At 41.0% G+C, this 20,650-nt stretch overlaps 4 protein-coding genes across 16 annotated transcripts in view; 2 read left to right on the top strand and 2 right to left on the bottom strand.

Annotated features, from left to right (window-relative positions):
- The window catches only part of inpp4aa (inositol polyphosphate-4-phosphatase type I Aa), a 13,421-nt gene extending 5,898 nt beyond the window's left edge, over positions 1 to 7,523 (top strand). For 2 of the 7 annotated variants that reach the window (XM_025064049.1, XM_025064050.1), the window contains 19 exons: positions 5 to 506; positions 595 to 712; positions 926 to 1,016; positions 1,118 to 1,265; positions 1,358 to 1,488; positions 2,041 to 2,145; positions 2,234 to 2,342; positions 2,441 to 2,458; positions 2,537 to 2,714; positions 2,920 to 3,198; positions 3,286 to 3,433; positions 3,931 to 3,963; positions 4,089 to 4,261; positions 4,348 to 4,471; positions 4,585 to 4,852; positions 5,272 to 5,369; positions 5,454 to 5,566; positions 5,655 to 5,809; positions 5,900 to 7,523. In XM_025064049.1, coding sequence (XP_024919817.1) covers positions 5 to 506; positions 595 to 712; positions 926 to 1,016; positions 1,118 to 1,265; positions 1,358 to 1,488; positions 2,041 to 2,145; positions 2,234 to 2,342; positions 2,441 to 2,458; positions 2,537 to 2,714; positions 2,920 to 3,198; positions 3,286 to 3,433; positions 3,931 to 3,963; positions 4,089 to 4,261; positions 4,348 to 4,471; positions 4,585 to 4,852; positions 5,272 to 5,369; positions 5,454 to 5,566; positions 5,655 to 5,809; positions 5,900 to 6,032 — 2,924 coding nt within the window. In that variant the 3' untranslated portion in view covers positions 6,033 to 7,523. The remainder of the gene's footprint in view (positions 1 to 4; positions 507 to 594; positions 713 to 925; positions 1,017 to 1,117; positions 1,266 to 1,357; positions 1,489 to 2,040; positions 2,146 to 2,233; positions 2,343 to 2,440; positions 2,459 to 2,536; positions 2,715 to 2,919; positions 3,199 to 3,285; positions 3,434 to 3,930; positions 3,964 to 4,088; positions 4,262 to 4,347; positions 4,472 to 4,584; positions 4,853 to 5,271; positions 5,370 to 5,453; positions 5,567 to 5,654; positions 5,810 to 5,899) is intronic. The other 5 variants (XM_008328074.3, XM_008328075.3, XM_008328073.3 and 2 more) reach the window with 5 other exon arrangements.
- A 260-nt stretch (positions 7,524 to 7,783) lies between these two features.
- On the top strand, positions 7,784 to 11,036 carry LOC103391702 (inosine-uridine preferring nucleoside hydrolase). Of its 5 annotated transcripts, none has more exons than XM_008328076.3 (7): positions 7,784 to 8,016; positions 8,702 to 8,772; positions 8,860 to 9,047; positions 9,915 to 10,094; positions 10,165 to 10,276; positions 10,378 to 10,514; positions 10,600 to 11,036. In XM_008328076.3, the coding sequence occupies exons 1-7, from the start codon at positions 7,955 to 7,957 to the stop codon at positions 10,945 to 10,947; spliced, it is 1,098 nt and encodes a 365-aa protein (XP_008326298.1). In that variant the 5' UTR covers positions 7,784 to 7,954; the 3' UTR covers positions 10,948 to 11,036. The 5 variants fall into 5 exon arrangements, with proteins under 5 accessions (XP_008326298.1, XP_008326299.1, XP_016895226.1 ...); XM_008328077.3 differs by having other exon boundaries at positions 7,883 to 8,016; positions 8,713 to 8,772; XM_017039737.2 differs by having other exon boundaries at positions 7,883 to 8,016; positions 8,713 to 8,772; positions 8,849 to 9,047.
- Positions 10,994 to 12,321, bottom strand: coa5 (cytochrome C oxidase assembly factor 5). Its single transcript, XM_008328068.3, has 3 exons — positions 12,071 to 12,321; positions 11,771 to 11,854; positions 10,994 to 11,333 (listed from the first exon to the last, which is right to left on the bottom strand). The coding sequence occupies exons 1-3, from the start codon at positions 12,170 to 12,172 to the stop codon at positions 11,292 to 11,294; spliced, it is 228 nt and encodes a 75-aa protein (XP_008326290.1). The 5' UTR covers positions 12,173 to 12,321; the 3' UTR covers positions 10,994 to 11,291.
- Positions 12,322 to 12,998: 677 nt separating this feature from the next.
- The window catches only part of mgat4a (alpha-1,3-mannosyl-glycoprotein 4-beta-N-acetylglucosaminyltransferase A), a 30,736-nt gene continuing 23,084 nt past the window's right edge, over positions 12,999 to 20,650 (bottom strand). For all 3 annotated transcript variants that reach the window (XM_025064086.1, XM_025064087.1, XM_025064085.1), the window contains exons 10-17: positions 20,220 to 20,350; positions 19,668 to 19,775; positions 19,509 to 19,583; positions 19,301 to 19,419; positions 16,658 to 16,736; positions 16,295 to 16,355; positions 15,875 to 15,987; positions 12,999 to 15,406 (exon numbers count right to left, since the gene is read on the bottom strand). In XM_025064086.1, the coding sequence (XP_024919854.1) occupies positions 15,380 to 15,406; positions 15,875 to 15,987; positions 16,295 to 16,355; positions 16,658 to 16,736; positions 19,301 to 19,419; positions 19,509 to 19,583; positions 19,668 to 19,775; positions 20,220 to 20,350 (713 nt within the window). In that variant the 3' untranslated portion in view covers positions 12,999 to 15,379. The remainder of the gene's footprint in view (positions 15,407 to 15,874; positions 15,988 to 16,294; positions 16,356 to 16,657; positions 16,737 to 19,300; positions 19,420 to 19,508; positions 19,584 to 19,667; positions 19,776 to 20,219; positions 20,351 to 20,650) is intronic.

Here is a 20,650-nt window from a genome sequence, read left to right as displayed (position 1 = left end):
GCAGCCTGCAGTGAACTGGTCACTCCATCTCTGGACCGTAAGCCCAGCAGCTTCGTGGCAGTCAGCTGCACCACACCGCCCCAGGCCTTCTGGACCAAGCACGCTCAGACAGAAATCATTGAGGTGATCTTCACTCAGCCTGCCCTTTCCTGTGAAGGCGTCCACCGCCTTTTAGCTTCAAAACCAATTCATTTCTATCCTTCCTGTCTTTTTCTGCAGGGCACCAGTAACCCAATCTTCCTGAGCAGTATAGCCTTCTTTCAAGACTCCCGGATCACTCAGCAGACTCAGGTCAAGCTCTCGGTCTACGATGTGAAGGATCGCTCCCAGGGCACGGTGAGCACCAACCTTCGAAACATGACTTTTTCTTTAGCCGTAAATAAATCTTGGTACCGACTCTGGGTTGTTTGTGGTTTTGAACGACAGATGTACATGCTGGGCACGGCCATGTTCTCTGTGAAGGAGCTGCTGCAGGACAAACACCACAGAATGCACCTGACTCTCAGGTACCACAGAGACAGAAGGAGTTCATTTGTGCACTGGATTAAAGTTTGGAGGGTGTTTAGAGTTCTCTGTGTGTGTGTGTGTGGTCAGATCCACAGAGAGCGAGCGCGTGGGCAACGTCACGGTCATCGCATGGCAGATTGAGGAGAAGCGTGAGCAGAGAGCTCCTGTGTCAAGACTACAGAGAGGAGATACTGTCAATGGGAGAGTATGTGAAAACCTACTGTATATCAGTGCAGTGATACTACATCTAACTCCTGTGTAACATTTTACATCGGCGTAAGATCAGTGTGTTTAGGTTGTCATATCTTTCCTGATTTATCCTGCTCCAACATCCACTGATTGTTGGTTTAGTGTGTATTCATCTGTGTGGTCGAGTTGTTTCCTAATGATGTAGAAGTTTAATTCCTACTTTTCTCAGATGGTCCTGCCGGTTGATGAGAGTCTGACTGAACCCAGAGACATTAGATCCAAGTCTTCGTCTCTGTGCAAAGACCCTCTGCTGAAGGCTGGTGAGTTTGTGTCCACACACCAGAAAACAGCCTGCTTTCACTCTCAGTGTCAGAGCTGTGTGTGTTTTCCTGGCTGTGACAGTATGTTCCGTTTGTGTCAGTGTTCGGAGGCGTGATGTCGAGGACGTACCGCTTCCCCACCACGGACGGAAACCACCTGCGTATCCTGGAGCAGATGGCGGAGAGCGCGCTGTCGCTGCACATCCCTCGACAGTTCGTCAAACTGTTGCTGGAAGAGGACGCGGTCAGGTAAATATTTCTGGCCTTGTCTTCATTGGGAAAGTCGTTCAAAGTCTGAAATGACAGAAAGCAGGAATCATGGAAGTGACTGTGGTTCTCAGGGTGTGTGAACTGGAAGAGCTGGGTGAGCTGTCACCGTGCTGGGAGAACCTCAGGAGGCAGATTATCACTCAGTACCAGACTATCATTCTCACCTATCAGGAGACCATAAGTGACCTGCACGAGTATAAAGGTTAGAGACATGACACTTGGTTATTTGGTCAAATGATCAAAAATGTATATTATTTCTTCACATCCATCTAAGCCACCTATGTCAAACTCAAGGCCCGGGGGCCAAATGCGGCCCACCAAGTCATTTTGTGTGGCCCGCGGGAGCCTTAAAAGCATTCAGTCTGCATCCATGAAGCAGAGTTTCAAACCTTTTTTGTTCCAAGGACTGGTCAGCCAGTACCACCCTGAGCATTGAAGGATCATTACATTTTCAAAATAAAACATCTTTTAGACTCTATTCTATTTGTATCAGAGTCTGAATTAACTATTATTTTAAAATATTGTCAGATTATCTTTAAACAAAAAAAGTAAATGGATATGACTTTGTTTGAAATAAGTATATTAGTACAAATTAAGTACATTTAGTCTTCTATTTACAACTGTCCCTTCAAGGGGCACTGTATTGCTGATGTGGCCCCCAAGTGAGTTTGACACCCTTGATCTAAGCAAAGAAGTCCTTTTAGACACCTGAGGGTTCTGAAAGTATATATTTTTCCTTATCTCAATTCCACAGGTCCGTCTTTTAAGTCTAGCACCTTGAAAGCTGAAAAGAAGTTGGAGTTCATTCCCACTAACCTGCACATCCAGAGGATGAGGGTCCAGGGAGAGTCTGGTTATGGTGCGTATGGGATGTTTTTATAACGCTGTAGGTCGGGTCTTCTCTTTCCGCTCATTATTGTCGTCTTCTGTGCTGTTCTGTGAATCAGATCGTACCTATGACGTGGTGACCATCGGCGCTCCTGCAGCCCATCATCAGGGCTTTAAAGGCTGTGGCCTCCGAAAACTGCTGCACAAACTGGAGGAAGCCAGAAAACAGTGAGTAAACGGACGTGAAAAGAAATACACCTTCATATTATACTTAGTCATTGAGTAATTCTGAATTTTTAAAAATCGTTTTGCTTCATGCAACCCAGCCATTATGAGGAGGAAAGGTGAGGTTATAAAAGACCTGACTCTGTTGTTGCTTTAGCTTGTTTTTGTTGTTAATTTTTTCTTTAATTTTCCTACAGCTCTGGCTCCAAAGGAAAGGCCTATCAGCCGCAGGACGTGTTAAAAGCAAAGGAGCTGATTGGTCAAATAAACACTCTGAAGACGCAAGTCTGTTACTACACTGAACGACTGTCGCGAGCTGCCAAAGATCGTTCGGCAAACGCTCTGGAAAGAACCTTAGCCATCCTCACAGAGAAGGTCACGGAGTTCAACAATGTTTTGTTTTTTTTAAGCAATCTCTAATGGATCTGTCAGATTTTAAAGGGTTAATTGTGTACATAAAGTTGCAGAGGTTTTAAATATTTTAGCTGACATAATAATAATAACAAAGTTAGCCAAAGCTCTTTAAAATCTTCTTCACGTAACCTCACCTCCTGCCTCCTCCTCTCCACTCCTCCCACAGACCCGTCAGTTAGTGGCGGTGTGTGACTCCAAGCTGCTCTCCTCGGCCATCCTCGCCCTGGCGGCCGCCCGTCCGGAGGTCACCCAGCGAAGCAGCCCGTCTCCCTCTTCCACCTCACTCTCGCCTTCCTCTCGCTCCCCATCCCGCTCTCCTTCTCGTCACCCGACTTCCCCGTCTCGCGCCGCAACTTCACCTTCCCGCCATGTGATTCCTCCAGAGGGCAGTGATGTTACCAAAAAGAGAGCCTCTTTGCACGCAGAGCTGCATGAAGAGGAGTGGGTAAGATGAAGAAGTTGGCCTCTGAAATGAACTTCTCATGTTTTTAGTTGTTCCTCTGGTTGATCGTTGGGACTGTTTCACTCTCAGGAGAAAGACTGGTTAAATGTTGACAAGAGCCTGGAGTGTGTTCTCCAGAGGGTGGATCGACTGCTGCAGCAGGACAAACTCCAGAGTGACAGCAGCTCCGAAGACGTCTTCCTAATGGCTAATGATGAACACAGTAATACTAAAAAAGGTGGGAAAAACACAGAGAAAAGATAGTCACACATCAACATTGTACACTGTGTGCCACAGACAGAGACACACTGTAAAAATAGCATCATTTATAAAATCACATTTCCCCCCCTAAAAACATTAGCCTGTATATCAGCCAATCACTGTACAAAGAGGTAACACCCCAACTGGCACCTAGAACCACATGAACACAGGTGACAACTGTATTTAACCACCGAATGATTCATCTAATTCTAACGTTAGGTAACGTTAGATTTCCTGCAAACCACTAGAGGGGGCAAACGTACCACTTGTGCTACACATAGCATGTTTTGAAAATTTTTGCACTTATGCATAAGACAGGGATCGCCAACTATATTTGTCAGAATTACAAACTATTCATCTTTGTTGCCCTGCCTAATGCATCTGTAGTTCCATTCTCAAATTCAAAGTTGTCGAAACGTGTAATGTGACATTTGTGCGTCTCCAACTGATTCTGATCTTCCAATTCTTTTACAGAAAAGAGTCCAGAAGCAGATAAGAAATCACCAGGTGAAAAAATGAATACAGAACACTGAATGAATACAGCTGAAATATGTAGCAGTTAAAAATGATTGATGATTTGTTAAATGTTTTTGTGATATTCTTCTTCCGTGCTGTGTGTGCTGTGACTGCAGGAGAGTGGAGCGAGGCTCTCTACCCTCTCCTCACCACGCTCACAGACTGTGTCTCTCTGATGAGCGACAAAGCAAAGAAAGCCATGGTGTTCCTCCTGATGCAGGACAGCGCCCCCACCATCGCCATGAGTCTCACGCTGCAGTACAGGCGCGACGTCGTCTTTTGCCAGACGGTTTGTGAATCTGACCAATCATGTTCAGGCAGAAATCACAACAATCCCAGGTGTTTCCGTGCTGATCCCAGCTGTGTTGTTTACAGCTCACGGCGCTGATCTGCGGCTTCATCCTGAAGCTGAGGAACTGTCTGTGTGACTCCGGCTTCCTCAGACAGCTCCACACCATCGGCTTACTGGTGCAGTACGAGGGACTCCTCAGCACCTATGGTCAGATTCATATCCTTATGTGTGTCTGGCTGTTTGCTTTTGTTTTTTACACAAACATAAGATTTTTGCCCCACATTTTATTAATTGAAAAGTGTGACTACTCTCTTTCCAAGGTGAGGAACTGGCCATGTTAGAGGACATGAGCGTCGGAGTGATGGACCTGAGAAACGTCACTTTTAAAGTAACCCAGGCGACGTCGGGTTTTGCCCCAGACATGCTGCCAGTGATCACGGGCAACCGCAACGGCTTCAACGTCAGGGTACCGATGCCTGGAGCCCTGTTTGAGTCTCTACCACGGGAGATCCAGAACGGGATGCTGCTGCGTGTGCAGCCCATCCTGTTCAACGTGGGGATCAACGAACAGCAGACACTGGCAGAGAAGTGAGTCTGACAGCTGAGAAAGATGACCTCTTAATCAGATTCTTTTTTTTTTAGCAGGTTGTTGATTTAAATTGAACTGAATGATTTGGAAATGTCAGTGATATAAAGTTCTGCTGGGAGGAAGTTCTGGTGCATTAGTTAGACCAGATTTTATATTTAATAAAAAATATTCAATTTTGTTTGTCATTTAAAAATATGCCAGTTCAAGTTCAAGAGGTTTTGGTTAACTAAATTTAGTTTATTTTGCTTTCATGTTTGGTCACTCTTAGCTACTGTTTATGTCATTTTTGGCTTTTTAAATTTATTTCAATTTTCGGTATACTTTTCTGTTTTAATGTTTGCAGACCTAAACCATTTTTGCCATTTTATTTTATAATGATTTTTTTTCCCGACCTCATGTTTCTCTCTAATGTTCCCAGGTTTGGAGATACATCTCTCCAAGATGTGATTAACATGGAGAGCATGGCTCGCTTCAGCTCCTATTATGACCAGTTTAAAGAAGTCCTGCCAGAAGATTGTGAGTTTGAACACACAACCCTTGTCAAACTGAAAAAACTACCCTCTTTTTAAATGCTCACACCCCTTCTCTGGTTTCCTGAAGGCCTCCCTCGCACCTGTTCCACCACCAGCCTGCCTGAGCTCCTCAAGCTGCTCAGCCAAAATGTGCATGCAAAGAAAAGCAAAAATGTGGAGATTTTGTGGCAGGCAGCAGAGGTAGGTTTGTTTCCATGGCATCACTCATCACCGTCCCACTTCAAGAGCTCATGTCTTCCCTTCTTCTTCTTTTACTGAATACTCTAAGGCATGTCGTCGCTTGAACGGCATGCGTTTCACCTGCTGTAAGAGTGCCAAGGACCGCACGGCTATGTCTCTGACCTTGGAGCAGTGTCAGATTCTAGAGCAGGAGCACGCCCTGGCCCCACAGGTCTTCTACCAGGCTTTGGACTGCATGCGCAGGTCAGATTTTGTTTTTGCACCAAACTCTACCTTTGAATAATCCGGTATTAGCCAAAGCCCACAATATCAACATGGTGTGTTTCTCTACAGTGAAGGATGCAGGAGAGAGAACACCATGAAAAATGTGGGATGCCGCAAATACGCCTTTAATTCTCTCCAGCTCAAGGCCTTCCCCAAACAGTATCGCCCTCCAGAGGGGACCTATGGGAAAGTCGAGACCTAGGTGGTCACTACTGTCTGAAGGACCAAAAGACTGATGGGGACTATGACGACAATGATGATGACATCACACAAAGATAAACACCCACACACAATTAATGAACAGCCTTTTTGTTAATCACTGTACAGACGTCCAAATCCCAGTGTTACCATAGGTCTACATTAAATGAGGTCTCTAGGTCTGTGTCTCACTGCCCTAACAGCTGACCAACAGCAGGAAACAATGATGGACTACAACACAGACTCAGTCCAAAAATAATTTACATTCTCACACACTATAAAGTATCAACAGAATTACTCCTTCTCTCATGTACTAAATGCCTAATGATGCTCTAAACCCAAAGTAGGTGATGCAGCAGACAACAAGGCCTCACTGAAGCCTTACTGTCTGAAGAGGTGGTGTTTGTGGACCTAAACTAGAGTTGTATTACAGTGCTTTCAGATTGTCTCCGTCCAACTGTCTCTCTGTCCTCCCACTTTTTTTCCATTCATTCTGACATGTGACACAATCCCACCTTTCAATAAGCACAGTCACTTTTTAACGGACATTTCTAAAACACAGAATCACAACGTCCAGAGTCTTTTTCAGAAGCATTCGTAAGAAACTGGTTCACATGCATTTTAGTATAAAACATCCACATGTTAGAAATATTAACAAACAATTGTCAGCACAAATTAAATTTGATATTATTTTTGTGTTCACTAACATAGGAAAGATATTGCAGAACTCAATATTTGATTGAAAGTGAATGATATACAGTACCTGCATGAAAATGAAAAAAACAACCAAACACTGAGCCAATCATCGTTGATATTCTGTTTAACGGCAGGCCATAAATCTTGTGTTAGAAAAACATACAGAGACAGTGGAGATTATTTTACAGATGTTATTTGCTTACTTCTCTTTATGGTGATATGGCTGTTCTTCTTAATGCTGTTATAGTTTGATCCATGGCTATGAAAGGTACAGAAGTCAGTCTTGCTCAGAGGTTACACAGGGAAGTCTTGGTGACGCTTACTTCCCAAAAAGAGGTGAAACTGGAAAACTGGAAAAAGCTTGTTGGTAAAAACAAATCAGTGTGCCAGTAAAATAAATCAGTAACTGCACATTGGTGGGAGATTTGGTTTATAACTCAGCTTGACAGAAAAGTGATTTATGTTATGTGATGTTATTTATGTTTCTATGTCGGACGCTTAGTTTAACAACTGTGGGAACATACTTTGTTTAATTAAGGTTTCAACACTTTGTCCCCACAGTACCACTTAAATAAGTTTCTCCAAAAGAATGATTTGTACTGTAGTTTTATCATTTTTCACAGTAGTTCAGTAATATCATTAACACTTATCTTGAGAACAGTGAATTAGCAGCTCTGTAAGAATCAACCTACTCATATGGATTTGTTTACAGGTGGAATGTAAGCAGTATCTAGTAATAAAGTTATTTATTTATAATTAAATTCAGGAGAACATGGAACGTTCTTCTACTATTATAGTCTATTATACAGAAATGAAGATTTCATTAGAAACCAAATGCAATTAACTCACGCACTTTTTTTCTGACTGTGCCCCGGTACAGCTTTACGTCACTGAAACGTAAGCTATCATGATGGATGCTAAGCTAAGCAAAATGATTACTATCATAAGGGCACATTTAGCTTAATGGAGAAAGGTTTTAACCAAACTATTAAATAATGGGATACACAGGCGAAAGCAGATGGTCTACTTACCGCCAGATGCTTTCGCGGGTTTCATGTGGAAGTTTCGACGGCAACAGCTCTGTCCACCGGAGCAAGCTAGTTTTGCATCGCATGATAGTTATTGACTCGTTTCCAATTGAAAACTAAAGACGAAGAAGAAGGTGCTCAGAAATCACAGCAGAGTGAGACGTCTTTGCATCGCCCCCCTCTCTAATGCGTTTTTCTCTGGATGGCGGTGATTCTCCAGCGACTCACAGCGAAGTCTCTCACTTTCAGAGGTTCGGTGGGAAGGTGAGTCGAGGAATTACTCATGCACATATTCAGTCTGTCACCTATAGACACTCTGGGTGTTTTTGTTTTTGCATGTAAATATGCTTCAGGGTTGCGCTGCTGTACCACAGCATATAAGTGTGACGCGGTTTTTATATCGGTCGTGTACTCCGCGTCATGATATGGGGACAGTAAAGTTTTCTTGTGAATCATTTTTGTTATTGTTTTGTTTTGTTTTCGTTTGTTTTTTGCGTTATATGTGTTTTGCGAAGCGACGGAATGCACACAATTGTCCTTCGGTGGATTAGTAGAGGAGCTATACAGTACATCTCAAGTTTCCGTGCTCCAGAGTGGACCGTGAAGGTATCATTTTGTTCAGACAATACTGAACAAAATATTAGTTACAATACTGATAGTAACTGAATTTTATATATTTGCAGTACTGTATATAATGGTTTGATTTTTTTTTTAGGTAAGCTGCGTTGAATTAGAAAAAAAGATTTAACATTCCAACACACATTGATAAAAGGGAAATAAAAGGATGGGGTAAATTATACAAAAACTTAAAGTTTGTTGTCTTTTTTATGTCCACACCAAGAGTGGGTGAAAAAAACAAAACTTTACTGTCCATAAACCTTGAAGAATTTCTACCACAAACAGTTAATTTGTTTCATTATTGACCTCCTGTTGTGTAACTGGAACAAAGGTTTCTTTCAGCTGACCACTGTCTGAGACCTGTGAACCCACCATCAGCCCACAAACACTACAGTTTCACTGGTAGGTGTAGTTCTTTATTAACTTTTCTTGATCAAAGGTAAGGCTTTTTTATGTAATGGTTGATTACACACCACAGTGGTTCTGCAGGCTCCATGATGAAGAAAAAGCTGCTGTTAGATGTGGACTGTGGAGTCGATGACGCTCAGGCCATCATGGTGGCGCTGGCAGCTCCTAATGTGGAGCTCCTGGGAATCACCTGTGTGAGCGGCAACACCTCAGTGGAGAACGTGTGTAAGAACACACTGCGTGTGCTGCAGGTCTGTGGTAAACTGGAGGTATGTAGGTGCAGCAACGATGTTATTATATTTACTACTACTACTATTATTTCCTAAATTTCCCAAAGGGAACTCCTGAGGGATTACTAAAGTTATATCTATCTATCTGTCTATTCACTACTCCTTTAACAAGGTCTGTTACAGGGAGAGTTCACTTTCTTCTAAAATGTTCCCAGGACTCCAGACTGTTGCGTTTGAAAACCTGTTTTGCTGGTGTGTGTTACACACATTTGCATTTTTGTGACTTTTTTTTTTTAATGCTAATCTCGAGTTTTCTGTCAAGATTAGTGGTTTTGGTGCTAAATAAAATTAGCCTGGAGCTCTGGAGGTTTATTCTGAATAGTGTCATCTGCTTGTCATTTGACTTTAATGTGGAATTTGCCGGTAACGTGACTGAGGATGTCACTAAGCGAACAAACATCTGCCCAAAGAATGAGTTGGTTTTTTTTTTGTAAACTGAATGACTTATTGCAACCATCTGACAAAGTGCTTAAGTGACTACAGAACACTTGAAGATTTGACCACTCGTTTGAGTGCTGCATAATGCATTATGAAGCAAAAGTCCTACATCCTAGTGAGTCAGAGAGACCATGTAGAAAAAAAAACATCATAGAAGGCAGAACAGCTTCCAGCCCTAGGCAATATTAAAAATTTTAAATTGAAATGGCTAATTAAAATTAAATAAATTAAAATGGCAAAATGTTTGCAGCACAGCAGCAGATATAGGTAGCACCATATGTGGCCTATGCCAAAAGCTATTTTTTTCTTTTGGAAAAAAAATTTAAAAAAAATTTAAATACTTTTTACTTCCTGTTTTGATGCTTTAGTTGTGGTATTAAGGTGTGTGTGTTGTGTTACCTCTGCCAGATTCCTGTATTTAAAGGCGCAGCAAAGGCAATCCTAGGGGAAGTCCTCAATGCTGCAGCTTTTCACGGTCAGGACGGACTAGGGGACGCCCCTGACCCAAATGCTCCTGGTCTAGATCTGATTCAAACAGAAGGAGCCGTGTCAGCCATGATAAGGATCGTCAATGAAAACCCAGGAGAGGTGAGAGTCGAGATATCACCACTTGGTGGAGATATTTCTCAAATGAAGGTCTGTGTCCATGTCTTTCCAGGTTTCTCTGGTTGCCACAGCTCCTCTGACAAACGTGGCCTTAGCCGTGAAGATGGACCCTTCTCTGCCAAGTAAACTCAAAGGTCTCTACATCATGGGAGGAAACACAGAGTGTGAGTAAAACATAGGACAAATTAATATACACTTCTTCTTGTCCGTTTAAGATATAAGAATAGTTTCAATCAGTTGTTTTATTTCTGTTTTTTTCTATCAGCTCGAGGAAATGTAACAATGTGCAGTGAGTTTAATTTCATTGCTGATCCAGAGGCTGCTCATATTGTTCTGAATGAGTACCAGTGTCCCACCTATCTGGCATGCTGGGAGTTTACATGCTACAACAAGCTGTCCTGGGTAAGCCATAAAGTTCAAATAAATATCTGAATGACGTCAGTGTTTCACGAAGGGACATCCTTATTGTCTGTACTGACGTTGACAGGAGTTCTGCGACGCCTGGTTGGCACAGGACACAGATAAAGCTCGCTTCATGGCACAGATATTCCGTCACAGCATCAACGCCTCAAAAAATGAGTACGGGGAGAAGGTGTTTCCGACCGGCTCTGGTTTTGTTCCGTGTGACGTTTACGCCATGGCTGCTGCCATAGACGACTCGTTCATCTTAGAAAGTGACCAGTACCCAGTGACCGTAGAGCTGAGCGGAACCTTCACCAGGGGCATGATGGTAGTGGATACAACAGGCGGCTTGAACAAGACTTTCACAGCTTCTATTATGAAGAAGGTGGACTTGAAGATGTTCCAGCAGATGTTGATGGCTGCTTTGAAATAAACTACTTTTTTACTTACAAATGAACACTCTTTTTAGGCAAACAAAATAGATTTTTGTAATTGATTATTAAACTCTTAGTAATGATACAATAATAGAATTGTTTTGATGTGAAAGTTCTGTTTACACAAACACATTACTCCCCAGTCACAGCACAGGAAATCAAAACACAAAAATATACAATGAGGTGAAACTCCTTTACATTGACAGTGTGTGTCAGGTTTTTTCTTTTGTGTTTAGTTATTTGTTTTGGACATTCTTCATAAACTTATGTTTGACTTAAAGTTGAACATGAACAGAAGTTCAACCAGTATTTTCCCAACCAAATATTGACACAAATTGGTTCCTCAATCTCCTTTCCTTCCTCTGAATCTCGACCTTGGGTCCATCTGTAAAGTAATAGACATGGACTGGTAAGGCTGTGAAACACTACACTCATAGTATGTACAACATGCGGTGAGCAACTAAGAGATTACCTCATAATTATCAAACCTCTGACTAAGGAGTAGGAAGAAAACCAACCGTTTTGTTTTCATGTATTTAGAGAAACCAGACTTTTATTTTCTGTTCTGTGCCGATTGATACATAATAAAATATAATAAATATAAGACTTATTTTTAACTAATGTGATAAGTTGAAATGCTAAAAAAATTCTTACACAACTGTGGACTTTATATTGTAAATACTGTGCGTTATTGTTTTTTTAGATACATAGATCGATAGGACTTAATGAATTATTATTATTAATGAATAACTATTTGAGTGAGACTAGAATCTCTTTAAATATAAAATTACCTTCCCTAGGTAACATTTAGCACACACTTACCATAGACCTCTTGCACTCAAAGAATGAAGCCTGCAGGGCTTTGCAGTGGCCTTCCTTCAGACACTCACTTGGTAGTTTACCCTCCTGACAAAGAAAAATGTTCCAAAATAATGTCACTGCTTCTGAATTTCTAATTCTAACTTGATTTAATTGGATTAAAAGGCTATGATACTCAACGCGTTACTTTGTATTCGGGTAACAAATAACATATGTAACATATATTGACAAAAAAAATATTAAAATATTTGTAAAATCGTAAATGACGTACGTATTTACGGTTAAGAGATGTAACGTTCTCACCTTCACGACACAGTCGTGTGTAAGGAGACATTCTTTAAAGTCTTCTCTCAGGCCTGAGCATGCTCTGTGGTCGACCTCTTTATCCTCGTAATATCTCGGCATTTTTCCACAGTCCGCTTGAAAAAAAACAACTAAAACATTCAATGTTGTCACAAGTTCAAGAACAGGCTCCCCATTAGCACAATCGTCAATGTTGTGAAAACTCGGCGGCAGCCATATTGCTACAAGGCATGTCGGGAAAAAAGGTGCATGCTGGGAGCGGTTGTAGTGTTTGTTAATTCTGGCGCTGTAACAGTACAGCTGCCAAAGCTGAATATTTACACATAAATAAAAAAAAGAGAGTGACGTATGTAGCTGAGTTTGTTGCTATTATTGAGCTTTCCAACCAACTTTATTAGTTCAGCTCCCAATTTATTGTCAACTGGTTTAATTATAGCTATGGTTTGTGATGTGTTCTAACTATCTTACCCTACTTTTATCTTTGGGGGTTAACATTATTTTTTGCTAGCTTTTATTACTGTTTAGCTTTCATGCTTAATTTAATTTGATTTTAGGTGTTTAGGTGATGTCTTGAAGTTTTGTTATATTTTGGGTACATATATAAATTCACATAATTGTTTTATATTTTAGCCACTTTCAGTATAGTTTTTCCTGGCTTTATCCCCTACCCCCCTTTCTTCTGTAGATTAACTATAACAAGGTCATTACATGTATGTACAGATGTACACACACTAATTGCTAATTAGCAGCTATATTATCAGTGATAGAGTGGGCTTCTGCAAGTGTCAGCGGGTGTGAACATTTCATTTTGAGAAAATACATTTATGACATTAAAACTTATTTTTATTGTCCATATATATATACTGTACATACCTGGTAAAGTAGATGAGGTGAACAATGCAATCCAAATGAAAATACAACCCATAATGGCCAATGCTTTCTAGCAATTTCAATCGTTTATTTTAAAGATGTTCATGGGAAAAAGATGCCAGCATTCACATGACATGATGAAGGCACATGAAGTGATGCGTGTCTTTTGGGTTTCCAGTCATTGAAGTAATTCCTTTTTGTTTCTTTAACAACGGTTGTCATCTCATGCCCTAGTTCCAAAACAACCATTCATGCTGGAATCATGCACTTACTTTTAGTAGTAGAGCTCTGTTGCTCCACGTGTTTGACACATTTTAATGTTTGACCCGTCAACATCTTCCAATTGAAACACTCTGATTTAAAGGGAAATGCAGGTCCATGTTCTGTACTTTGAATATTTGTGTTGATCAAAACTAACAAAAGAAACAGAACAATTTTTCATAAATTACAAATGACAATCATGCATGTGAACAAGCACTGTTAGCAAAAAATCATCACGTTCGTATAAACTTCACCAAAAGGCACTTCACTAAACCCCCTTTTTTTAATAAAGCGCTGAAATGTACAATGAGTGAACTTTCACTTCAAAAACAGCTTATACTCTGAACATTGGCCGCACACACAAACACAACACACATTCAAGTGAATTTAAATAAACTATCACGTGAGAGAAAGAAAAAAGATGTTCATTGCTGTTTTTACAGATTTACAGTCAGTGAAAATATTCAACAACTGCCGATAAATCATTTCACAAAAAAGGTGCTGTCATCAGTAGTCACAATGTTGGGTCCAATCAAAAAATGAGGAAAACATACGAGATTGGACGAAGCAAATCTTAAAAAGGTCTGGACAGGTCACAAAAATAAAAAAGCAGCAGGTGAGTGTGGGTGAACATTTCCACGTACACACAGTTAAAAGGGTGATGGGTAAAATCAACCGAAAAAGCAGTGCAAATCACGCCGTTTCAGATAGTAATCTGGTATGGGAAAACATTGATCACCAGTTTTCTCCAGCATTTCAGGGAGATCCTCCATAAGATCCATCACTCACCGGACTTCAACGTATCACTCTTAAAATATTAGTATATCCAGCAATCGACATGTGGGTAGAAAGTGGAGGGAATACGCTGGACTACAGTTGGTGAGACAAGTTAAACAGACCTGGATATAAGGCACATTTCTCTATATCTGACCCACGAACTACTTCAAAAGGATCTATTCACACACTCAAGTCTACCACATAGATTCAAGACTGTGGAAATTAACTGAGTCGCTTTCAGCATTTCACTTTAAAGTGTAAAGAAACTGAACAGAAGTAAACTCAGGACTTACTAGCTGCAGACAAAGCAATTTCACAAGAGGCCATAAAAGAAAATGTACAATATACAGTATAATTTCAGAAGAAAAAAAAAACACAAATAAAAGTGATTTTCAACTATCATAAACATCTCTCAATAGAATAAAAATATATTTTACCTCTTGTACAAATTAAAGATTTATTTCAAATAAATTAAGTCACCTTCATAAATCATCAAAGTTGTAATAATATATCAATATCACAATATTTTCCTTCAAAACAAAATGACAAGGCAATGTCTGATTGGTGCACTATATAAATGGACGCGGGTTAACAGCCTGTCTGACAGTGGGTGAGGACACATGTGGATTAATGTAAGTGTTTTTCTGTAATGAAAGGGTTCATTATTACAAATCTATGCTGGGGTCAAAAGTTTTTACCGATTGGCTGCAGGCAGGATTTGGGTAGCCAGTGTGGTAAGTCTGGTCCTGAGGACAAGTGAACACATTTAAGAATACTCCAGGAGTGAGGACAATATTTTTGTCTGGGCTGGTGTGGAAAATAAGAACTGGCCTTACTGATATCAACATTCTTCATCATCGTGGCCTTTTGCTGGGGCGCCAGTGACAGTGCAAGACCCCAGCTCGCCCACAGGTGGCAGCATTGAACAACGTTGAGGAATTTGGCAGCATCTGCACCAGTAGCAAGGCGACTGCTTCTCTTCCTTTTTCCAGATTCTTCCCATTAGTCCAGGGTTTTTGCTCTGATTGTATCCCAAGCCTCTGAGCAGCAAAGGTCTTGTTACGCTCCAATGCTGCTCCTTAGGCAGTCCTGCTTACAATCTCACAAATGAATTAAGGACGGGCAGGGTGGGGTGGTGGAGGGGGGTGGTGGTGAGGAGTACAGGAGCTGCAGAATGAGAGAGAGAAACAGATCGGTGACCGACTAAGTAACTGGAAGGGTGGGGCGGGGGCAGAGAAAGGTGGGGTTTCTTCAGTCAGCATCACTTGAGCTACTCTAGTGGACTCTAATGATTTCACTGCTGGTTGCTAGGTGCCAGAGGCCCTGCATAAGCAGTCCAGGAGATTTTGGTCCCTCAGGGGCCATGATTCATCTAACCCCCCTACCATCCAGAAAGTGCAGTCAGCCACTTATCCTCTTTATATGTACCTGGAAAAGAAGAGCAGAGCATCACTAATGCATCTGGAACATTACGTCATCATCATTAGAGACGACATCAACACAGTGGGGTTATCACGGCTTCTAAAAATGAAGTCCAACAACAATCTTTTTTTTTACACTTTTTAAGGAAACAGACCATATGTCACATCAATTTAAACCTAACTAAAACCAGGCAGTATATTTACATAAGTAAATATTTACATTTACGTTCTAGTGTGAACGTGAGCGAAACAACTGCTGTGATTTTTATTCAAAAATCTTACTGCTAATGCACTGAGGCTTTGATGAAAGTCTTTATATAAGTCAAAACAAGAACCTTAGGTCAGACTAAGCTTTCATCGCCCTCTGCTGGTTCACACTATGAACAGTACAGACAGTCAGAAGTGCTGTATATTACTACACTACCATTTTCTGGTTTGACAGGACTAGCTCATGTGTGTTATATCATTGCCTTACTTCACTGAGGATGGCCCAGACTGCAGAGTCCTTGACCACAGAGAGCCGGAGTGCTGAGACTGGGTTGAAGGAAGGATCTATAACCCCTTCTGCCACACCCTTCTTAAACTGACCTGTGTTTAAAAAGCACACACACACAGATAAGTAAATGATATGCAGTAAAACTCATTTACATGGACTGCAGAGGACCAACATTTCACTGAGAACACAACATATGATACAACAAATAAAACACTTATTCACTGAAAACAGTTCTGGACAAGGACTTCAGGAAAATTTTAAATGAAATATTTCCGTAGAATAAAAGAAACAAAGTGTGTTCACTGGCCATGACTCCAGACACATCAGTGTGAAGGTGTAACCTGATCCCTGTGTGTTTGCATGTGCTCAAAGATGAACAGCGTGGCTCGTCCGACGTACCCACTACATAGAAGCGATCATCTGTCCTCTTGTACTTCTCTTTGGTCTGCATTCCACTCTCCTGACAAACACACAGGAGGGGTGGGGGTGGGGGGGGGATAAAAGACAATGTTGGACAGGTATTTTACACCTGAAAAATGTTTTTGTTTTAATTTAACCAGCCGTTACAGGATGTGTAGATCAGTGTGTCAGAATGCACGGTCTCTGGCACAACAAAGCATTCTGTCACGCTCACATTCCTGTCAATAATCAATGAGCTACGTCCCTAAGAGCAACCACTCACTGTAATCTAATCAGAGCAGTTTGCACATCACACCACAGAGGGTTGACACACCGGGAGTGCATGCGTGTGTGTGTGCATACCTTGACGGGCAGTATTTCCACTGTGGTGTTCTCAATTTTGTCCCCTGGGTGCTCCTGGTTACCACTGCGAAACAGGAACCTGTCAATCAAATCCAGCATCAATTTCAATATTCATGTGTGAGGAACATGTTTCCAACCAAAAAGTGACGTCTGGAAAGTTGTGGTACACTGCAAAAAGTCCCAGAGGAATACTACATTTATGTTACTGATAACAGAATATTTATAAGAAAACGACTACAAATATAGAAAATTTGCATCAACAAACTTCTACGTGTTAAGGTATGAAGCATTTTATGCCTTTTTATAAAGAAATGTTCAGCAGAAAATTTTAAAGTTTTTGATATTATTTGAATTTAGGACCAAAAATCATGAATGATCAGTCAAGGTACCTGTGGCTAGTTTCAGGCCGGCCGCTCCATTCTCTATCCTCTACACTTCTAACAGGCTTTTTTTGATGTTTATCAGGACTGATCAGGTCAAAAACTTAAGAACTTTTCCTTTATAATTCAAATAAATATTTCAGGTTACTGAGGTTACTTCAGGTTTCTCTCTATTAATATTGGATCTCACACTCAAAACGTTAAAGCATCTGCTGCTCCAAAATGTTTGCATTCAGGTCACAGCTACAGGTTTCCTAAAAAAAAAAGGTTCACTTTTGCACCCGTCGGTTCAAAAGCAACAGGAAAATCTCAGCGGATTTCAAAGCATCTACAAAAAACATTTGAAATTCACAGAGCACAGTCCAATGTGGAGCTCACACTGTAGCTGTGGTCTTTTTCAGGTTTGGACGGGGATTCGATTAGAAACAAGATTTCTTTTTTCATCTTATTTCAGTGAAGTTTCCAGAAGGCAGTGTTTAAATCTAATTTAACAGCAAGGCAATGGAAGACGAAGCAGGAAAAAGACAGGCATTAGATCAGACAGCTCAGTGTTTCCCAAATCCTTTTTTTTCTGGGACCCATATTTTAAAAGTCACAAAACTTCGCGACCCAAGTGGATAGACATTTTTCATAAACTCCTGGGAAACATGATGCGAGATAACCAAAAAAAAAAACTCTTGCGACCCAGTCTTTGGGAAACAATGAGATAGAAGATTCAGTGCTGTCACAGTTACAGGTGTTACTGTTACTAGAAGTTATCAAAAGCTAATAAGAAAACACACAGATAAAAAAAAGAGACATGCAAAGTACTTCATAGTACCATAGACCACTAGAGGAGCCCTTTAGCCACTTTTCTTGTGTCATCCAGAATGACTGACAAGGTTTATTGTTCTTTTTAGGACCACCAGTCGACCTGCTCCTGGTACATTTTGTCTCTTTTCCATTCTGACTCCTCAGAGAAGATAATTTTAGCTCATCCTCATTAGCTAACCCTGATACCGGGGACTCACACAGTGGGATGGGCTCCATTAGTGAAGGGCAGCAGGAGAATGGGAAACTAAAAATGACTTTACACAACGCTAACTGACGTCAACACCAGATGCATGTGCAGTGTGTGACCACTAGGCTGCCGATCTGCAGGGACAGTGTCTGCTGCACAGTACTTTTGGACTTTCAAACTGGTCGTGGACTTGTTGCATCTGGGACACTGTGCAACACATATAGACACTGCCATTGTGTGGACTAAACATTTTTCAGCCTCTATTTTTGCGGAGAAACTCCTGCAGCTTCACAAAAAAATATAGACTGGAATAAAAATGAGCCGCTCAGCTCACCTACGCCAGTATCTCACACAGCAGTGTGGCCGCTCTCATCTGGCAAAGCTTGTGGCCGTCATAAGAACCAGGACTTATTATGACTCAGGACAATTTAGGGTGGAGGTGGTCTAGTCTATCAGTACCAGGGATCTGGTGTGAAGAGAGGACGGTCCTCGCAGACAGGAAGGGATTTGTTTTATGTCTAGACTACAGACGATAAAAGAAAGAACTCACAAACAGGACAGGTAATACACTGATGCTGATAGGAACACGTTTGAGAAAACTGATGCTGAGGTGGAAAATCTATGGACGTTCAGAAGTTGTTACTGAAATAAAGGACGGAACCAACCTCTGGAATGTTGTCTGACTTTTTTTTTTTTTTCAAAATATATTTTTACGCACTCCTGTCTGAGAGAGGACTAGAAAAAGTCTTCTAACTGCTGATCCCAACAATCTGTATCTCTGCCGCTTCTTCTTTGGTGCAACATTGTTGCACACCTACTGTCATAGTTCAACAAATACATACACTGCCTATTCTTTCTAACTATAATTTCATTTAGATTTGTTAACTTGCTTGTGGTACAAATTTTACTATCTTAGTAATTCATTTCAACTTACAAGAGGAGGGCTAGTAATCAAGCCACAAAGAGGAATTTCTGTCTAACAGTTAGATACACAGTTTTCAAAATATATGAGAGTGCAGAAGTGGAGACAAGTGCAGAAGGAGAAGGGAAGTACAGGAAAGTGCTGGGACAGGAAGTATTTTTAGGAAGACTATCAAATTCTCTAGGAATGAAATGAAGTATCTAAACTTAGCATCTGTAAAAATGCCCATCATCACAATAAATGGACTCAAATTCTGTGAAAGCCTGAGGATACAGAGAGTATGAAGGTGGAATATAGAACAACGTCTGCTGGTTTATTCTGAGGAGTCATTATTGACTCACCTCTCTATATACACTGGTCTGTCAAATTTGAAGAGGATAAAGTCTCCTGCAGTAGGAGTTATGGCCCAGAAGAAGTCTTCTCCCAGGTACGTCTTCTCCAGTGTGTGACCCTGATACACCTGCGTGACACCAACACATTGTATTTCACTGGAACAGACAACATTTGCACCGCAGACTCTAACAGTACGTAGAAACGTGTCTGTGACACCTTCATGGAGGTGGAGACTTCCGCCGGGGGATTTACGTGCATCTTGTGCAACAGCGGCTTCAGGAAGTCCTTGTCCTGCAGACACACAGATGAAAGGACTGGAGGTTGCACACAGGAAGTTGCATTCACTCTTGACCTAAATATAACTAAGAGACTCACTGTGAGTTTTTGGATTTTTCCGGCAAGAGAAGAATGGAGACCCACGTGTTGGAACAGGGAGGGCCTGAACCGAACACGCAGACTGGACTTCTGTCGTTCGCAGTGTTTCTGGAAAAAAACAAGAAAGGTGATAATTAGACATCAGACCAACTAATAAACAAACAGTTTACCAATACTCATACTCCGGCATTCTCTTAAGTTTTTCCATGAGCATTCCTGTACATTGCTGTTTACAGGCAGATACAATGCTACATGTTTACACTGACTGTCTTTGAAATGTATAAAAAAGCCACCTGTAGGTGTGTTCTTACAGTAAAATTTATAACAAAAAAACAAAGAAAAAAACATGAAGAATCAATATTTGCATCAGGCTCATCAACCATCGGCGTAACTTTGCAAACTGGTCTACATTTGTATTTTCTTTTTAAACAGCCACTGGGCTAGTTTTGTCAAAGCTCCCTCTTTTCAGGATCTTACTTTAGACTGAGTAAAATTCAAGACACAGAAATCAATAGAACTCCCACTGTGAGGTGTCATAAAGAATTTATGTACCGCATCCTTCTCTGGATTGCAGACTTTGACCCAGAGGATGTGGTCCAGCAGCCAGTCGATGGGTTTCTCCTTGTAAAACATGAAGATGAACTCAACGATGAGGTTCAGATCTGGAGCCTGGAACATTTTTCCTGGAAGAAACAGGAAATTAGGTAAGCTGAATTGAAAATGATTAAACAGAGATATGAAAAAGTGTGTGTGAGACAGAGAATAAGGGAGAGATAAATGAACATTTGAACATTTTTACTCTGTGACTAAAGTGACTAAATATGTGCAAAGTGAAATTCCTGTTCTGTTTACACTTCTGATTTAAAAAAAAAGAAGAAAAATAATTTCCAGGTCTATCGCCTTCAGCCATGACCATTTATAACTGTTCATGGAGGAGATCAGGAGAGTCCAACCAGAGCAAAATACTTCTAAACATACTTGAA

The sequence above is a fragment of the Cynoglossus semilaevis genome, chromosome 16, assembly GCF_000523025.1.
Source record: "Cynoglossus semilaevis isolate Cse_v1.0 chromosome 16, Cse_v1.0, whole genome shotgun sequence".
Classification (NCBI taxonomy): Eukaryota; Metazoa; Chordata; class Actinopteri; order Pleuronectiformes; family Cynoglossidae; genus Cynoglossus; species Cynoglossus semilaevis.
The sequence above is the reverse complement of the archived record's forward strand: the minus strand, read 5'-3'. Positions and strand labels throughout refer to the sequence as shown.

Coding starts and splice junctions, on each gene's coding strand:
- LOC103391702 (XM_008328076.3), top strand. CDS start 7,955: ATGGCGGTGATTCTCCAGCGACTCACAGCGAAGTCTCTCACTTTCAGA. Junction 8,017..8,701: donor TTCAGAGGTTCGGTGGGAAG/GTGAGTCGAGGA, acceptor ACTGGAACAAAG/GTTTCTTTCAGCTGACCACT. Junction 9,048..9,914: donor AGGTCTGTGGTAAACTGGAG/GTATGTAGGTGC, acceptor TACCTCTGCCAG/ATTCCTGTATTTAAAGGCGC.
- coa5 (XM_008328068.3), bottom strand. CDS start 12,172: ATGCCGAGATATTACGAGGATAAAGAGGTCGACCACAGAGCATGCTCA. Junction 11,855..12,070: donor CACACGACTGTGTCGTGAAG/GTGAGAACGTTA, acceptor TTTCTTTGTCAG/GAGGGTAAACTACCAAGTGA. Junction 11,334..11,770: donor TTGAGTGCAAGAGGTCTATG/GTAAGTGTGTGC, acceptor ATTACTTTACAG/ATGGACCCAAGGTCGAGATT.